Source organism: Brassica oleracea, chromosome C9, assembly GCF_000695525.1.
Source record: "Brassica oleracea var. oleracea cultivar TO1000 chromosome C9, BOL, whole genome shotgun sequence".
Lineage (NCBI taxonomy): Eukaryota > Viridiplantae > Streptophyta > Magnoliopsida > Brassicales > Brassicaceae > Brassica > Brassica oleracea.
In genome coordinates, this window is record NC_027756.1 from 37,489,612 (window position 1) to 37,508,230 (window position 18,619).

The following is an 18,619-nucleotide window of genomic DNA, read 5'->3' on the forward strand; positions in this document are numbered from 1 at the left end:
TTTAGAATCAAAATCTTGGGTTTTTTTAGCTCATTGTGGAGAGAAAGTGAGAGATATGTTGTGTTTAGTTCACAAGAATGGAAAAAGAATAAGGGTAAATCGATTTTGGGAGCATTAAGAGCTTCAAATTGGTTGTTCATGGTGGTTGTGGTATTGATGACAATGGCAATCTTGTAATTACTTGAAAATGATGAGGGTGAGAGAGTAAAAATGTTATTTTCGAAAAAAAAAAGAAAAAAAAAATTGATGGCATTTTCGTAAATTATATGAACTTCTGGGGTGAATATGGCAAAACTAATTTTCAAAAAAAAAGGAGGTTAGTTTTGTGTTTGACTTTAAGTTATAGGTCAATTCTGCAAAAAGCCCTTGATTATATTGGCAAATGCAACTTTAATTACATTAATACTTCATTTTCATTTTTCTTTTCTTCATAAATTAATATATATTAAATTATACAAATAGTTATAGAATTTATTTAAAAGTAATCGGATGAATCAAACTAAAAATAATTAAAAATATTTGCTTCAATATGTTGAAAAACTAAAATAAATTGTGATTCAATTAAAACAGATTCATCTCAATATACCCAAAAATAAAAATAGAATCGAACTGAACTGAACTGAACTATTTATTATACATGAAATTACATATTTAATTGAGATAAAAACATAATCTAGTTGAAGACAACTTTTTATTATTTTTATTCATATGATTAAGAAAATTCTTAACCAAATCAACAAGTAAAAACAACACATTAACTAATTAGAATTTATTTATTTTCTAAATATTTATATCCATTTATAAGCACAAAAAAGTCAACATATGATTTTAAATATATAATATCTCATCTGTTTGGTTATTTATTTGGATATATAAGATAACCTCTATTTTTCTGTCATTAATTATTTGATTAATTTTTTATTTTCATTTAATTGTCTTAGATTTGTAAATATGTTCTAGTCAGATTACGTATAATTTAATATGTCTTTATTTAAAAAGAAAATAATAAAAATAAACTAATGTGTTGATGATTCAAAGCTATATAATGATAGTCTATTGAACCTCATGCACATATATAAAATTATACAAATAACTTAATTGTAATATTTGGTTGATGTTTCTATTATATATATATTCTTATTATAGATAAATTTTTATTTTGGATATAAAAATTTAGATTTTTCCAGCTACTAATTTTGTGAATATATTGTGTTATATATATACAGTAGAACTTTTATAAATTGATAATGTTGGGACTTTGAATTTTTTTAATTTATAGAGATATTAATTGCAAAAAAAAATTATTTAGATTTTTTTTTAAGATATATTTATTTTAAAATAAGAAAAATATTTTATTTGAGTGTATAGACATTAATTGTTATCTTTTGAAATTTGATATTTATATTAATTGTATTATATTATTTGCGTATATAATATATATTGTATAAAATTTAAATCTGTTTTAGATATAATATTATTAAATCTCATCAAAACTATATTAAGTGTTAAGAAAATATAAAGAAAATTTCAGAATATAAAACAAATAATATAATAATAGGTTAATCTTACTTATATAAAAAATGTATACATATAAATCTAAAAAGATTTGAAACTTTGGATTTGTCCTTTATTAAATATTTTGGACAAATGTTTAATAAAGGACAAATGTTTTGAAACGTAAGAAAAATTTCCCTTCATCCTTCTCATGTGGAAGGAGTGTAATAAAGGAGGAGTTTCGATGTTTGAAAACTTTTTAAGTGAGTACTTATGTTATGAACTTTCTCCGTTTCTTTCTTTCTTTCTTCTGAATGAAAACGCTTATTCAGTGTAAAATTGCTTTAATTATGTTAGTTCGTAATGTGTGTTGTTCTGCTTTGTTAATACAAAGAGCTCACATTGCTTGGTCTGCTCTACCCGTTTGCGTGTTCTGTTTCGTAGAAGTTTAAAACATATCTGCGTGTAAGTTTAGAATGAAGACAAGTAGACAACAATTTCTGTTTTTTCTTGCTTTAACTTCTCTGCTTTCCGTAGAAAACAGGGAGGGGGTGGTGTTAAAACAGTTATGCTCTGCCTCTCTAATTCAGTTAAGATCCAAGGCGATCCCGTCCTGATTATTGATATAGTGCCACTTTTATTTTATCAAACATCTTTTGCTTAAAACTAGGATACTCCAAAGAAAGACGAAGAGCCAACAATGCAAGTTTGTTGCGATAAGGAACCCCAAGTTAAATGCAAAAAACAAAGATCAAAACCAAGTTCATGCCAATAAAGTCTGGGGAAATTATATGTTTATCACTTTCGTGCTACCACTCTTCATTTTTACCACCACTAGAGGAACATTTTCAAAAATACATTCTTCATTAAGTGGCAAAAAACTCTTATGTTCTTATTCTATATATGTATAATAAACAAATATTTAAATAAATAAAAATCTAAAAAAATAAAAAATAATTTTTTTCATTTTTTTCAAATTATACTATTTCGAAATTCAAACCCTAAACCCTAAAACTCAACTAACAATCTTAAACCCTTTTTTTTTTGAAATACGAACCCTAAACCATCAATCCTAAACCCATTTTTTTTTAAATACGAATTCTAAACCCTGAAACATCAACTCTAAACCCTAAACCCCGAAACATCAATTCTAAACCCTAAACCCTAACTCTTCAACTCTAAACCCTAACTTTTCAACTCTAAACCCTAAAACATCAACTCTAAACCCTAAACCCTAAACTCTAAACTTCAACTCTATACCATCAACACTAAACCCTAAACTATCAACACTAAACCCTAAACCCTAAAAGGTAAACTCTAAACCCTAAACCCTAAAAAATTAACCGTAAACCCTAAAACATCAACTCTAAACCCCAAACCCTAAACCTTCAACTCTAAGCCCCAAACTCTAAACGCTAAATCCTAAACCATAAACCCTAAACCCTAAAACCCTAGAGTTGATGTTTTAGGGTTTAGATTTGAAGGTTTAGGGTTTTAGGGTTTAGGGTTTACGTTTAGGGTTTAGAGTTGATTTCTTAGAGTTTAGATTTGAAAGTTTAGGGTTTTAGGGTTTAGGGTTTGAATTTAAGAAAATATAGGGTTTAGGGTTTGGGGTTTACGTTTAGGGTTTAAAGTTGATGTTTTAGGGTTTAGATTTGAAGGTTTAGGGTTTTAGGGTTTAGGGTTTGAATTTAAGAAAATATAGGGTTTAGGGTTTGGGGTTTACGTTTAGGGTTTAAAGTTGATGTTTTAGGGTTTAGATTTGAAGGTTTAAGGTTTAGAGTTGATGTTTCGGGGTTTAGAATTGATGGTTCATGGTTTAGGGTTTAGAGTTGATGATTTAGGGTTTAAAATTGATGTTTTAAGTTTAGATTTAGGGTTTAGGGTTTACATTTCGGGTTTAGAATTGATGTTTTAGGGTTTATATTTGAAGGTTTAGGGTTTAGAGTTGATGATTTAGGGTTTAAAATTGATGTTTTAAGTTTAGATTTAGGGTTTAGGGTTTACATTTCGGGTTTAGAATTGATGTTTTAGGGTTTATATTTGAAGGTTTAGGGTTTAGAGTTGATGTTTCAGGGTTTAGGGTTTAGAGTTGATGTTTCATGGTTTTGAGTTAATGATTTAAGGTTTAGAGTTGATGTTTTAAGTTTAAATTAGTTAATAATAAGTTTTTTTTGGTCAAATTTAATCAAAAGGTTATAAATGTATTTTACCCTTCATTAAAGATGAGGATAAAAGTGGTTAGTGTAAATATGAAAAATATAATTTTAAAAATGGTATTTTTGGCAATTTAAAGTTTGGAGATCAAAATATTGTCTACGGCCTTCTTCAGTCATACGCAAGAAACTGGCAATAAAGTTCCTTCACCCAGGTGGTCTACAAGCCATGTCTTACTTACTACATCACCAAACTAAAACCTCAAGCTGTGCGTTGCTGCCTCTATTTCTCTGCTTCTAACAATGACTCTGCTATCCCTTGCAATACTTGCGCTTGTGTGTGCGGCGACATAGATTACTGATACTTGTAACCTGAACTCCCAGTCGCTTCTCCTAATACCTTGGCAATACCCAACGTCGTTGTCTATCCAAGCGTAAAGAAGAGCTAGAAAGAATGTCCCAAAGCTTAGACAAATTCCCTTTATTTTCGTAGAATGCCAATTTCCTGTCCGTGCGGTTTACATCAAGACCTGAGAACCAGAGTTTACTAAAGTATATTGAAATGATAATATTCTTAGAACTAGTTAGTTAGTGACACCAGAGTTTTATGAAGTTATACTATTTCCCCCAAGCAAAAGAAAAAAAAGATACACAAACATTTTTACCTAAATTTTGTTTCTTGTAGTACAAGAGGATCTATCTAGAATAGGTTGGCCCTTCTCATTAATCACAGGTGCTTTAAATAGAAACATGTAGACAAAGAGAATGCAGGACCAATATGATCACTGACCTTGTACGTTGTCGGATTTGCTCTCTTTCTTCAAAAGTGCTCTTTGGATCATAACGCCCAAGTGAGAACTCCCACACTTCTCCTCTAATCGATGGATGGATCCCCTATAAACCAATCAAGAAAGCAAGCAAATGGATTTAGTTAATGTTGCAGTACTTTGCAGACGAGTGTTCTAAGACTTACCCCTCGTAGGATTCATTCGACTTAAGAGTCTTCTTGCCAATATCTAGGAATCCTTCCTGTGTAAAGAGGCAGCCTGCCATTTTCAGAGTTTTACCAGGCTGCAAGCAACATAACCCTAAGGAAAAAGACAGGTACTTGTCAGCAAACATAGTAGACTCTCTCTGCCATTCTCTTTAACATAATCAATAAATATTGTGATGCCACTACTAAATATGTTGTTAATAAAGTAAGACAAAGATCAGCAATATAGAATTTAAGCACATAACTAGTAAATGCTATCTTATCTTGTTTGATCAGATCAAAATAAATAATATAACACATAATTCACCTCCCAAATGTAACTAAAACTACAAATCCAGTGATGAATCTGCTTTTTCTCTAAACACAAGCATGAGGATAATACCAACTTAATTAAAAAGAACAGTAAGATCAACAATCACTATCATTTAATCACTATCCATCAGAATAGGCATAAACATGGCATTTGCATTCATAACTAATGATGTTGTTCTCTTCAATCTGATCTTGAAACTGCAATGGTCAATCTCATTGATGACAGAGAAACGGTTCCAAGTAGTAAGGGAAAGGAGTTCTTGAATCTGGTATTGGGGACATGGGTGCACTCAGGACGAATCTGCTGGTTCTGCGACGGCTTCCCACATTTATAAAAGTTTTTCAATCCAAATAAAAATGAAAACTTTCCCCGGGAATAACAGAGAAACAAACGATTACAAAACTTGTCTACACCGAACCAGGAAGGAAACAAGACATTTTCTTTTTGGGGGTACTACCTAATCATTTGTTTCCTCCTTTTCATTGTTTGGTGTTTGGAGAAGCAATTATTTGTTGACGGTTTACTTGTTTTTGAAGATTATATTACGGGTGTAGAGTTAAGTCGCCTTCGTTTGACGTATTCAAAAGATGATGATTTTGACACAAGATCATGACTCGTCGGTTAAGAAAAAGGGCAAGACTTTTTAAGGTTTTTCTAGTCTTCTTCCCAATAGATATTTATGTTCTTTTGGTTATGAACAAACCAATTATATAGTAATGTAAAAAAAAAAAAAAAAAAAAATTATATAGTAGTGTACTCTATTGAAGAGTAAAAATTGAGATACACTACCAAACATATAAATCAAAAACACTAAACTGCCTACCATACAAAAGAGATATTAAACATCGTTAAATAACTTACAATCACGATTGTGAATCATCGACATTTTTCCAAAAGTATACGTAACTTACATAAACTGCGAAACAAATCAAGATTATTAAACAGACAAAGACGCCTATAACCGCCACGAGTCCCAAGCTCTGCATCCTGCCTTTTGAAGTTTATGAACTACTCTTCTTGTATATATATATATACTGAAAATATTATGAGAATGTAGATTCAACCGAAACGATGATGTTTTCTATTACTATTTAACTTCGAATTATGGAAAGCTTAGATACTATAGAATATGGAAAATCTCCTTACTATTTTGTTTATTTTTTCTCGGCAAAAATGGTAATATATACTTTTATAGATCATATCTAAGGATATTTTCCCTTTCACAGATATATAAAATATTTAATAGTTCTTAAACATGTATGTATATTCGATGGAACTCTTAAGCATGCAATGTTAAAATTAAATGCTTTTCTTGGAGAATCGTATAAATCATATCATTAAAAGCTACGTTTTCCTTCTTCTTTTTTACAACAAATAGTTATGTTATTATTTAAACTTCCGTTGATCCGGTAACCAGAATAGAACGACCAAATGAAACAAAGCTCCCTATGAAAAGACATTTCTATAAAAAATCATGAAATTATATTTTGTACTCTTGGGATTTAAGTAATCTTGAATCTGGAAAACATATCTGCAGAGTCTTTATCGCCTCCAATTATATTGTAAAACTTGGCCAAGCATACGGTTCATTTATCATCGCGATCAGATCCTTGCAATCTGTCCCAAAACTATGGCATGTCGAATGTTGTAGGATACTCTCCATTGTATATCGTAGTGCTTCCACTTCTGTATGCAAAGCAGACTCTCGCCGTCTAAAATTTCGCGTCCGCATAAATTAAATCTTCTCTAAGCTGTCCAATCAAACCCAACCGCAACTGCTGAACTGGTTATGTTTTCCTTTATAATGTCCCTAGACATAAACATTATAGTCGATAATAAAAAAAAAACTAATCACAACCCATCCTTCTTTTTTTTTAATCGAAATGGAACCGGGGGACATGAACCTTACTTAATTGCAGAGATAACATATTTATTTACATGTTTCCCACATCTCTATTTTTTAATATTAATTATAATCAACCCGAAACCAGAAATTAGGATTCAATTGCAAACCGACTTGAACAAAATAACTCAAATCAAACGGTTTCTAACTAGCTTCGGTCGACCTATGTTCCCGGCGAGTTCCGCTAGCCATCTCCAAAATCCTCGAGAATAAATGACCGTTCTCAATCGTTAATGTTGACCACGAGAAGTATATATTCACCCCGTTACCTCGAATGCCGAGATCTTCCTGTGACGCTTCTGGAGTAGCTAGCCACCGATGATCCTTTCGTCTTGCAATCTTCACCTTCATTAAATAACTCGACAACTGAAAGAGTAACAGTACCGAGACACATCACCTGAGCGAGCCCTCACGAACTCTCGGTACTGTTACTCTTCTAGTCAGAAATTGGTATCGTTCTCAAGCCCCCTCCAACGCCGACCATAGAACCAAATGCGGGCTTGAAAACGATACCAATTTCTGACTAGAAGAGTCTCTAAACCTGAACATGATAGTCATCACACTATCAATGATAACCAAGCCGAACCCATCAGCACTGGGATGTGTGAGAGGACCAAATGGGAATACAATGCAATCAAAAGCAATGCTCCCAACAGCCATCACTTGAAGCAAGTCGAGAACCGAGAAGCGGTTTCTGTGACTAGTTAAACCTCTCTCTAACGTAGGAGAACGAGGTAGAAGCTGAAAACCCAGACCACCACAGGAAAGATGACTGCCGTCAAATACCGGTGGACTATAGAGAGACGAAACAGAGGAGATATGCAGCGATGAGTGTCCACAGAACAACAATCGGAAGGCCATAGACTACCACCACCAAGCTGCTCATTTTCCCACACGTCAGAACAGAGCCGAGTTACTATCACCGCCTGCATAACCAGCCTCACGAGGCACCTCCGAGTCAGAGTAAACCTCCGGAGCTTTCTCGACCTCGAAGACTAGACACCAAAACCTCCAAGACACCGAGGAGAGTCACGATTTCCACCTCCAAAGCTGGACAACTCCACCACCAAAGACTGAGAAGAGGAATGAACCATCCCTCCACCGCATTGGGATCGAAACCAAAAGCAGATCTGAAATGGTAAAAGGCGATCTACTTCAAAACCCTAAACGTGACCACCTACTCCGGGAGCTCAGCCACAAACTTGCCGTGAGACCAGAAAAAGAAGCAGATTCTCTGGCTGAACTCCTCTCGAGCGGAGCTTTGCCAGAAAGCCAAAACCTTTCCCAGTGCCAGAAGCATATCGAAAGGGAGAGTGAAAATGGAGGAGGAGCAAAAGGAAAAGGAGAGAGGATGAGGAGGAAGCCTCCGGCAGCGGCGGTGGCGCTAACACGCTGGCCAACCGCCGGAGCAAAGCGAGACCACACGCTGGTTAAGAGAAAGAGAGTAAGGAGAGAGAAGGGGGTTAAAGAGAAGTTCGATTTTAAAATTTTGGACTATTTTTCTCGATTTGTGTGTGGTCATCCTTCTTCTATGTATCTTTCCAATTTTATTGGATGTCTCCGAAGGGACAATCGCAGCCCATCCTTATTTATGTTTATCGTTTATTTTAATTATTAATATCATGTTTAAAAAAAAAATAGTAGATGATTTCAGAATAGTATTAACTTTAAAATTATATTTATATATGAACTAAAACATATGTATAGGAATTACTAATCATTTATACAAAAGTATGAACTAACTCATTGATAATAAGTAACTAAATACCAATATTTAAATAAACCATTTTGTTTAAAATTTATAATATTTACTCAATTCTGTTAAGTTAATGACAAAAAAATATTAACCTGATAGAAAATTAATATTAATTAATTGTATATACAAGACTATGAAAAAATTGAACACTAATTAAGAACAAAATAACCTTGTATCAACGAGAATAATTGTATTTAAAACATACCATACTAATTATTTTGATGTGCTTATAAGACTTGAGTGTGAAATATTTTTAATTATTGAAGTAAATATCATTTAACTTATCGTGAAAATATCATTAAAGTTATACAAAATCTCTTTATTTTTGTTATACTTCTAGACTGTATAGTAACACTTATAACTACGAGAAAACAGCACTGCCGATGTAACAAAGGCAACATCAGCATTGTGATATGTTGAAGTCAACAAGCAGAGCCATCGAGGAAGGAACATGAAGTCGGAGACCACCCAAGTTAAACACCGTCAAACTGTCACATCAATGAAAAAGATATAACCACCACATGGAAACACATGAGTTAACGCCAAAGAAACTATTATGGCAGCTTCAGAGGCGGACTAAAAAAACGCCGGATAAAGACACTGCAGATGAGAGAGAGATCTCTGGAACCGCAAAGACGTGGCCATAGACTACCAAATCGAGATGTAGACCATTGAATCTGCACAAGCCGACACTAGAAGCTCTAGCACGCACCAGAAAAGCCGCTAGGAGAGACACGTCTCCGAGAATAGGGTAATCTAGAGCTCACATGATGCCGAGACAAAGGATATGGCCAACCAAGATGCCGAGGAAAGCCACCAAATTGAAACTTGACACCACACCTTCAAACCAGACCACGACGGGAAGATTTAGAAGATTGAAGCCTGGATCTGAAGGAGGAGCCGCCTCAACCACCACACGCGCCACTGTCTCGTGAAAGTGAGTCCGAAAAGAGAAAAATTGAACCCCTCAAAACCCAGAAAAGCTGACCCCTCTGATCCGCGCCACTTTTCCAACCTCATAGTCACACCAGAGAGCCAAACAACCACCAAGTCCGGCTGTGAATCTGTCATCAAGGGAGCTCTTTCTCGAGAGTAACACACATATCATAGGGAGAGGAGAGAGTAGACAAAGTAGCAAAGGGGAGGAGAAAGCCATCTGGCGGCGGCGAAATGGCAGCCACGTACCGGAGGCAAGCTCGGGGTTCAACAAGAGAAAAATATTTTGAGAGAACCGCGTAGACAGAGAAAGCCTCAGAAGTTATTAATTTTAAGCTTTTATTCCAACTTTAAGGGCATCAGCATTAGTGAAATTTAAGAGGGGTTCACCGATTTAATTTTTTATTATTATTTTTTTTTCCGTTTGATTTCTTTAAAAAAAAAAAAGTAAAAAGCCTAACCAATCGCGGACTGACACGTGTCTGGGATCCACCAATTAGTTGTGAACCAATCTCTTACGCGTGAATCTGCAAGACTCTGAGTTCACTTTTTTTTATTTTGGGAAACGTGTGAACCTGGGTTTAAAACCTTTAATGTGGATGGCCTAATATATTATTAAATAAAAATGGTATAACAAATAAAAATAATATATTATTATTTTAGAATAAACATATTTTTTTATTTCATTATAAAGTGGAAAATGAGTGGAGTTGATAGTACCATTATGTTTTGAATGGCGAGCATATAAAATGGTCTATTAGTGTGAAGCGGGCGAAATCATCTTTTTCCTCCATTCAACAATTAATTTTACTGTAGAACTTACTGTATTTTAACAAAACAGTAAAATATTACAGAACCACTTGTGATTCAATCACATGAACAAAAGTATGAGACCTACTATGCACAGTAATATACATCGAAGTTGGAGTGTATCTTATGATTTTTAATGTTTTGTTTTTAATTGGATTTTTTAGAAAAAAAATATACTTATAATTTTAAATAGTTTTGCTATTATGATTGACTAAATGTATTTTTTTGTATTTATACTATTTTCATATATATATATATATTATTGTATATATTTTAGTTATTTTTTATTTTGTTATATTGTATTTAAAATTATTAGATATATAATATTCTAAATATAAGAATAATAATATTTATTTCATTATAAGATGACAATCTAAAGTACATAGTTATATAGTCAACATATTAGCTACATAATTTATATGAAAATTAAACGTTAAATAATATTTATTTATTATATTAAATATGTAGTATGTACATCACTTTTAAAATTATATTTTTAAAATAATAAAATAATTATATATGTACAATATTTTATTATTTGAATTAAAATTTATTTTGTGTATTCACATAAAACACTTTCAACATGTTGAAAAAATTCAACAAGAAATAATCCATCTCAGTTTTTTTAGGTTTTCAACAGGTCTATTGCAAATATTCAATAGTTCAAAGTAAAATTCAACACCCATTGTATATACTCAAAATGACAAGCGTACATGGCCCCAGCTCCCTTGATAATAGGGGTTGGGTTGCCATGGATGTGTGGTTGCTGTAAAAATCATGCAACAATGCATCCATTATTACCACCATTGTGTATGCAAGTGGTTAAACATAGTGATTGAGACTATTATGCTCTTAGTTTGAGCATTTGTAAAAAAAAAAAGCTCTACGCTGTGTTTATGGTATTGGTAAAGATTGATTCTGAGTCTAGAAGTGATTAAAGTTTAAGGTATAACTCCTCATGATCTATCAAGAAAAATAATGCAACCAATATTTTTATTAAAATCATTACTCACCACTATATTCAGAAAACATATCTACAATATTAGAATACATATTTAACGATTTATAAGATGATATTTTGTTCGTTGGAAAAAAACTTGTCTGGTTCTACTCCTTTTAGTTTAATTTATTTTATTGTTTTTCATCAAATTTTATAAGAGTTTTTTAACAAACAAAAAAAACGTTTAGCAAAGCGATAGTTACATTGAGTGATATCAATGTAAAAATAAAAACTCAAAAGATGCATATGAACACAATAACTTACTTATTATTATTTTTTTGAATGAATTTTAAATTTATTCAGATCAAAAGACCTTTTAACATGTCTCTATTTTGAAAGTCTGCAAAAGAAAAAAAAATAATACTGAAAAAAACTTAAAAAGCAGACTTGATAGTTCCTTGTTCAGTTCCTTGTTCCAAACCAGACTGTCATCGCAATAACTCTACAAAGCCGAGCCGCAGCTTGGGGATGCTCGCCGTCGTGTCTCCTATTTATTTCACGCCAAACAGAATGTACCGTGGCTTGGAAGACATATCTCAGCAAAAACATTCTCGATTTCTCTCGCTTTGTTGACTTCAAAACTCCAATTATTTGATTTCAGTGGTTCGTATAACTTACTTATTATTCCTATATATAGGAAAGATTCTAACACCCCAAGACAATTTGGTTACAAAAATAATTAAAAATCTCACTTTTATTATTTCTATTCAATATATAGTAGGAGTTTCATGTGCCATATGCAAGATAATAAATTTAATACATTATTTTAAAGTAAAAATACAAATTTTAATATTTAGAAAAACTTTTTAACATTATAGTATAAATATAAATAATTTTCATAAATTATACTTCTTTGTCTTATCAATTTTCCTTTTTATTTTTAATTTAAATTTAAACGATAAAAATATGTTTTGTTTATTATATATATTTAAATGTATACATTTCAGTTTTTAATCTTGTTAAATTAGATTAAAATAATAAATTAGTTTATAAAATAATTTATAAATTAACTTAATAAAATATTGATTATATTTAAATTTAAGTTATACAAATTAATTTATTAATTAACTCAATAAGTCGACTAAAAATTGTTCAACAAACATATTTTATGGTGATCATATACAAATAAATTTACTAAATTGATTAGTTTGAATTAAATCATAATTCAAACATTTAATTAAAATTTATTCACATGTAATTTTAAAAATTTTAAGTTCTAAGTTAATGCAAAACATTTTTTTTATAATTATGTTACTAGTTTAAAATGTTTATTAATGGTGATACATATAAGTTATTGTTATATTAAAAGTATCTTACGAAAAATTTCAAAACTTCATAAAAATTTTGACATTTACAATAAGAATTTAGACATGTCATCATTTTTACTAAGACATGTAATCCTTTTCTAATGAAAATGAATATGGTGATGACATATAAGCAAAATTTTAAAATTATTTTCAAATAATGTGTAGGGAATTATTTTGGTGGAGATATATAAAATTTCCATCTTTGTTCCTGTTTATCCAAAAGATAAATTATATCTATTATTATAAAAATATGTATTCTGATAATAGTAGGAATGCCCATTAAACTCACGTGCAAAATGTAATTTGTTACGCACGTACGTATTATATCTATACTATACTAAAAGGGGGATATGAGCTCTATTGAGCCTATCCACCTCAGCAAATTAAATCAGCCACTTAGAATATGAGTTTGTGCCATGTCAACTCTCAATAGCTATAATTACAAGCCACATCATCTCATCAGTTCACGTTCTTAGTTCCTTCAGTTTCCTCCTCCCAACGTAAGCATTTATCGCACACACAAAACTGGTTCGTTTTCTTCTCATATTTTGTATTTATAGGAGTCATAGTCCTGTCTAACCCTAATCCCATGAGAAGCCTTCCTCTCCCCCGAGACAGCCAAGCGTACTCAACGTGCAAGAACAAAATCATTGTAGTAGCCATTATCTCCCCGGTCCTGATAATATCCTTGATATAGGTCCGAAATTCTTGACACATCTTTTTAATGTTTGCGTCCGTATACCTTATGATATTTTCTGGCCATGTTTTACAGATACGTTTGTACGGAAGCAATTGGAAACTTCAGGGCAATACCTCGAACCCGGTCAGAATCTTTGTATTTGATGGCTTACTGATTCTCAGAATCTTTACAATATTTTCTATATGTTTAATGTTTGTATGTAAGGTTACCTAAAAGCTTCAATTTCTTTATCCATCTTCTAATATCTAGATTTAAAATATGATTTTTTGGTTTGTTTCTATAGTAACAAGTGTATGGTCCAAGGTAGTTTCCATAGCAGAAGGGTTGTATGCTAGATTCTCTGCTGCAGCAGTTTTTTTAGGTCCTTACAAGGCTGGTTCTTTTTTCTTTGTTGACATCTGCAATAAGAATCTTGACACGTTCGGTGACAATCACTACTACGCACAGGTTTGTGTCGATCTTTCAGTTGGTTTTAGTAGATTTGTTTTTGTGCAATGTTGCTAATATTGTTTTCTTATGTCTAACAGATGGTGGATACGATGCACAGTTTGATCAAAGTCCAGGGAGGTTGTTGTTAAGGAAACAAATGAAGCTAAAATGCTAAGAGCAGAGAATAGTTGTGGCCAGAACCAGCCTTGATCAAGGTGTTAACGCGGAATTCTTAAGACTGAATTGGAATCAAGTAGAATTTGTTTTGTAGATATGAAATCACTCAGTTGTTGTATTTGATTTTATTATAGGTAAGAGTAATATCCCTTTGAGAATTGGCTAGATTGATCAAGGAAAAACGTTTTTCAAGCCAGGGTTAGGAAAAACATCCCTTTAGGTTGCACAATATAAATGTAGTATCAATGACGGAAAGGTGCTACATGATGTTTTTCTTTCAAAAAGACACACCTCTATTCGTACGGCAGCAACACGCTTTAGTTTCAGGAAAGTGTTGGTTATTATTCTCTTTTTTTTTTTGTCCTTAAGGTTTTTTTGCTAACGATTTGGTATAAGTTTGGTTTGTTCCTTATGTTGAACAAATGAAGGAAAAGTTGCTGCAAAAGATTCAAAAACAGAGCAAAAACCATAAAGGCCAAATACATGGATGATCTTTTTGGGGTGTGTACAGTACATAATTAGTATGTAGTTGGAGACACGATTTGGTTTGAAATATGACGTTGAATGTTGTGGTTGAGTTGAAGAAGTTAACTTTTGTGTTACAAACTTTCTCTTTAGTTAGAATCTGCTATAATTTTTGGTTACAATTTGCAAGAAAAAGTTATGCCTTGTGGGAGTTGTGTTTTACATTCTCCTAAATTGTAACAGATCTTCAGACAGAATAAGTCGTTTGTTTCATCTGAGATTTGACTTTTTGTTAGAAATTATATATTGTTTCTTCGACAACAATCAAGGCCTTGGATTCTCAAGCTTATCTCTCTTTTAGTGTTTCATTGTTTGCAAAAAAAAAAAAACAAAGGCAAATATGTTTGTGATCTTCTAAAAACATAGTCTTTTTTTTTTCTTTTAAAACAAAATCTTTATATTGTGAATGTGAGTTCCTTAGCCTGTGGAAAATTTTGAATTTCAGGTGGAAGGTGAGGATGGTCAAATTATAAAGAGAACGAAAAATGTGATTTTAGGAGCTCCTATATGGGGGATGTGCTCTGTTACTCTTTTCTCCTTATTTCCTTTTTTTCCTTAGTATTTGAGCTATATATATATATATAAAAGTGACATAATAGACAAAACTCAATTATTAATTTACGAGACCCCTCAAACAAGAAGATTTGGGTTGCATAAAATTGTTGAAAAAGTTTAATATAAACACAATAAAGAACAAAGTAAAATTCACCAATTCAAAAAATCACAATAAATTATTTTGAGTTATTATTTTTTTTGTTTTTTTTCTATTAAACCTTTTATGATTTCGAGAGAAAAGAAATGTAAAAAAAATATCTAAAAATATTTTAGTGCACTAATCCGCGCGTAGCGCGGAGAAAAGATCTAGTATATATAAAGTAAGCTTGTGTTTTGTCCACAATCTTCCACGTCACCAGAGGATGAGACATTTTTGGACATGTGGCGCTCCTTTTAAAAAAAAAAAAATCGACAGATTCTGTGACTTTTGTTGGGCTGGGCCATTCATTTATATTTTTTCTGGTCTGGGCAATTTGTTTGTATTTTCATCCTTGGCCAATTAAAGTGCAAGTAGGGTTAACATCACCTTCTCAGCTTCTTAGAAAAAAAATTGCCGGATACCATCGATAATCTCAATGTTACGTTTTCAGTTTTGCATTACGTTTCCAGTTTTCACACTCTGAATATTCAATCGGAAAATAATAAAACAATGAAATTTAGTAAAATAAAAAATGGTTTAACTAAAAAATTAAGATACACAAAAACATATAAAATTGAAACTTTTTATTCAAATTTATATAATTAATAATAAATTTATAATTTTCGAATCATACATTTTTCAAATTGAAACTTCTTATACTTTTTTCAAATTCTCTTTTTTGGTCAAATTTTCTTTTTTTGATTTTGTTTTCAAATTAGAAATTTTTTTGAAACTATTTTCATTTTTTTTAAAATGTTAAGTATTTATTTATATATTTATTAAAATCCTATACCCATTTTCCAAAACACTATCCCTTAAATATAAACCCTAAATCTAGATTAATTAGAATGTGGTAGTTTAGAAAATGTTTCCTAAAATTTTGATATAATTAAATAGAAAAGCACTAATCAAATAATAAATGATCTATTATACTTTAAAACAAATTATTGTTCATACTAATAAAAATCTAATATGGAAAATTAAAACATGAGAAAACAACAAAAATGACACATAAAACAAAAAAGAAGAAGATAAAAACATCTTTCAAAGAGAGACCTTCAACATAAGCCATAATATTTAACAAAAAGTAACCAATCAAAATATTCCAATCAGCCATCTTACTTAAACATATCCAGTAATACTAATAAATAATAAAATAAAAATATAATTACATATATCAACATAACCATATTCTAATACGAGACATTTCCTCGAGGCTAATCAATCTCATATGTAGTGTCTCTAAGGCTTTATTTCAGTGGAATGAATTCATCTCCCATATTCTCCTCTTTCTTCTTACGTACTTTATAAATGATTCCTTCCATCTCACCTGCTCTATATCTACAACAATGTCAAACGGTGTTAAATTTTTGGTTAAACTCTTGATTGACTTATTGAAAAAAAGTTTTGAACTGATTGACTTTATGAACTTTGTACGATGATAAATTAGTAAGACCGGTGATATAGATCGAACTCATGCATCACAGTATCAGCAATACACAAATCTTGAAATAATCTACACATAGTTTTCTTATTGTTGTTTATCTGTCATTGGCGTCTCTAACGCTTAAACATGAGCGAAGGCAACATCTCTCATATCTAGAAACCTGCAATATCTACAGTTGAAAGGTTTTTTTCTTTACTATTTATCATAACAACGATAATATCCAGCAAAAATCCACAATATTATATATATATATATATATATATATATAGAAGTGACATAATAGACAAAACTCAATTATTAATTTACGAGACACCTCAAACAAGAAGATTTGGGTTGCATAAAATTGTTGAAAAAGTTTAATATAAACACAATAAAGAACAAAGTAAAATTCACCAATTCAAAAAATTACTATAAATTTTTTTGAGTTATTGTTTTTTTTTCTATTACACATTTTATGATATCGGGAGAAAAGAAATGTAAGAAAAATTAAATATAAAAACAAAATATCTAAAACTGTTTTTGTGCATTAATCCGCGCGTAGCGCGGACAAAAAATGTAGCGTAAGTAATTTGGCATTAAAGTACAGCATCGTTAGAGAAAAACATTTAGTGATAAGGTACCGTCCGATCAAGTATGTCACTCTCGATCGTAATGATTTATGATGCCATAAGCTTTATGTGCCTGCCACTATTTTCTTATTTTTCATTAAAAAAATATTTCCTGTAAATCGATAGTGTTTCAAAAAAAAAAAAAACATATGATATCTGATGTCATTGTACAGTTACGAAAATAAAACAAAATGATTGTCGTTAAGATGTTAAAAGGAATAATTAAGGGTTAGTGTTTGTTTGTTATGTGGTCAAGTGTCCATATGGTTAAGGAACATGTAAATGTATAGTATTTTATTAATTTAAAATGCTATAAATATAAAGCATGTTAAATCTAAAATGTTTCCGCTGCATTTTAAGAATAGGTAATTTGTGTAATGATATATTAACACAATATAAAAATGATTATGTTATGAAATATAAGCTTAATATTACTTAGGATAAACATGAACAACAAATAAAAATTTGTGTTTATTTTGTTTCTTTGAGATCTTGATGATTAATTGAAAAAGTGGATCTCTTTTTTTATGGCTACTTTTATTTATTTTTTGTTATGATTTGCCAATACACACAACTCCACAACTCTTTATATAGAGAGGTAAAAGTTGGAATGATTAATAGCCAAGCATTACAATGGTTCATCACCAAAGGTTACCATTATAAATATTTGCAATGATTTATTATAGTTGCAATAGTTCATATCTAAAGACTACAATCACCAATAGTTGCATAGTTTATATATATTATAAAATATTTCAATTATCCAAAAAATAAATTATCTGAATTTTTATAGATAATTTTAATATTTTTTAAATGAGAATGAGAACGTAGAAATAAAAGAAGAGTTATTCTTGGTTCACCCCCTAGCGTGAACCAACCAATAGAAAATTGTCATTTTAAATCTAGTATCTTTTAATTAAGGAAACCAAATAACTTGGCAAATTATATTATTTTTTCAAAAAAAAATTTAAAAATAAAAAAAAAAAATATTAAAAAAACGAATCAAAAAAAAAAAATGTTGTCAACAAAACACTAAACCCTAAGCTCTAATACTAAACCCTAAACTCAAATCCTAAACCCTAAATCTTTGGGTAAACCCTAAATCCTTGGGGTCAATAAAACACTAAACCCTAAACTCTAATCCTAAACCCTAAACCCTTGGAAAAACCTTAAACCCTTGGGTAAACCCTAAACCCTTGGGTAAACTCTAAACCCTTAGGTAAACCCTAAACCCTTAGGTAAACCCTAAACCTTTGGGTAAACTCTAAACTATGGGGTAAACCCTAAACCCTTAGATAAATCCTAAACTCTAAATAAAAACACTAAACCCTAAAACTCTAAACCCTAAATCCTAAACCCTAAACCCTAAA

General features: G+C 31.1%; 1 protein-coding gene and 1 long non-coding RNA gene across 3 annotated transcripts; one reads left to right on the top strand and one right to left on the bottom strand.

Annotated features, from left to right (window-relative positions):
* Positions 1–3,819: 3,819 nt before the first annotated feature.
* LOC106315500 lies at positions 3,820–5,447 on the bottom strand. Of its 2 annotated transcripts, none has more exons than XM_013753241.1 (4): positions 5,121–5,447; positions 4,624–4,738; positions 4,441–4,544; positions 3,820–4,155 (listed from the first exon to the last, which is right to left on the bottom strand). In XM_013753241.1, exons 2-4 carry the CDS (start codon positions 4,701–4,703, stop codon positions 3,905–3,907), a joined length of 435 nt encoding a protein of 144 aa, XP_013608695.1. In that variant the 5' UTR covers positions 4,704–4,738; positions 5,121–5,447; the 3' UTR covers positions 3,820–3,904. The 2 variants fall into 2 exon arrangements, with proteins under 2 accessions (XP_013608695.1, XP_013608696.1); XM_013753242.1 differs by having other exon boundaries at positions 3,820–4,180.
* Positions 5,448–13,216: 7,769 nt separating this feature from the next.
* Positions 13,217–14,269, top strand: LOC106317710. The gene is made up of 5 exons (XR_001265214.1): positions 13,217–13,366; positions 13,442–13,492; positions 13,653–13,816; positions 13,897–14,013; positions 14,110–14,269. It is a non-coding gene; the product is annotated as an uncharacterized LOC106317710 (long non-coding RNA).
* Positions 14,270–18,619: the final 4,350 nt, after the last annotated feature.

Excerpts from the sequence above, each read along its gene's own strand:
- LOC106315500 (XM_013753241.1), bottom strand. The coding sequence starts at position 4,703 with ATGGCAGGCTGCCTCTTTACACAGGAAGGATTCCTAGATATTGGCAAG. Across the intron at positions 4,545-4,623 it reads TCGAATGAATCCTACGAGGG|GGGATCCATCCATCGATTAG; the intron begins GTAAGTCTTAGA and ends ATTGGTTTATAG. Across the intron at positions 4,156-4,440 it reads CAAATCCGACAACGTACAAG|GAAATTGGCATTCTACGAAA; the intron begins GTCAGTGATCAT and ends CCGCACGGACAG.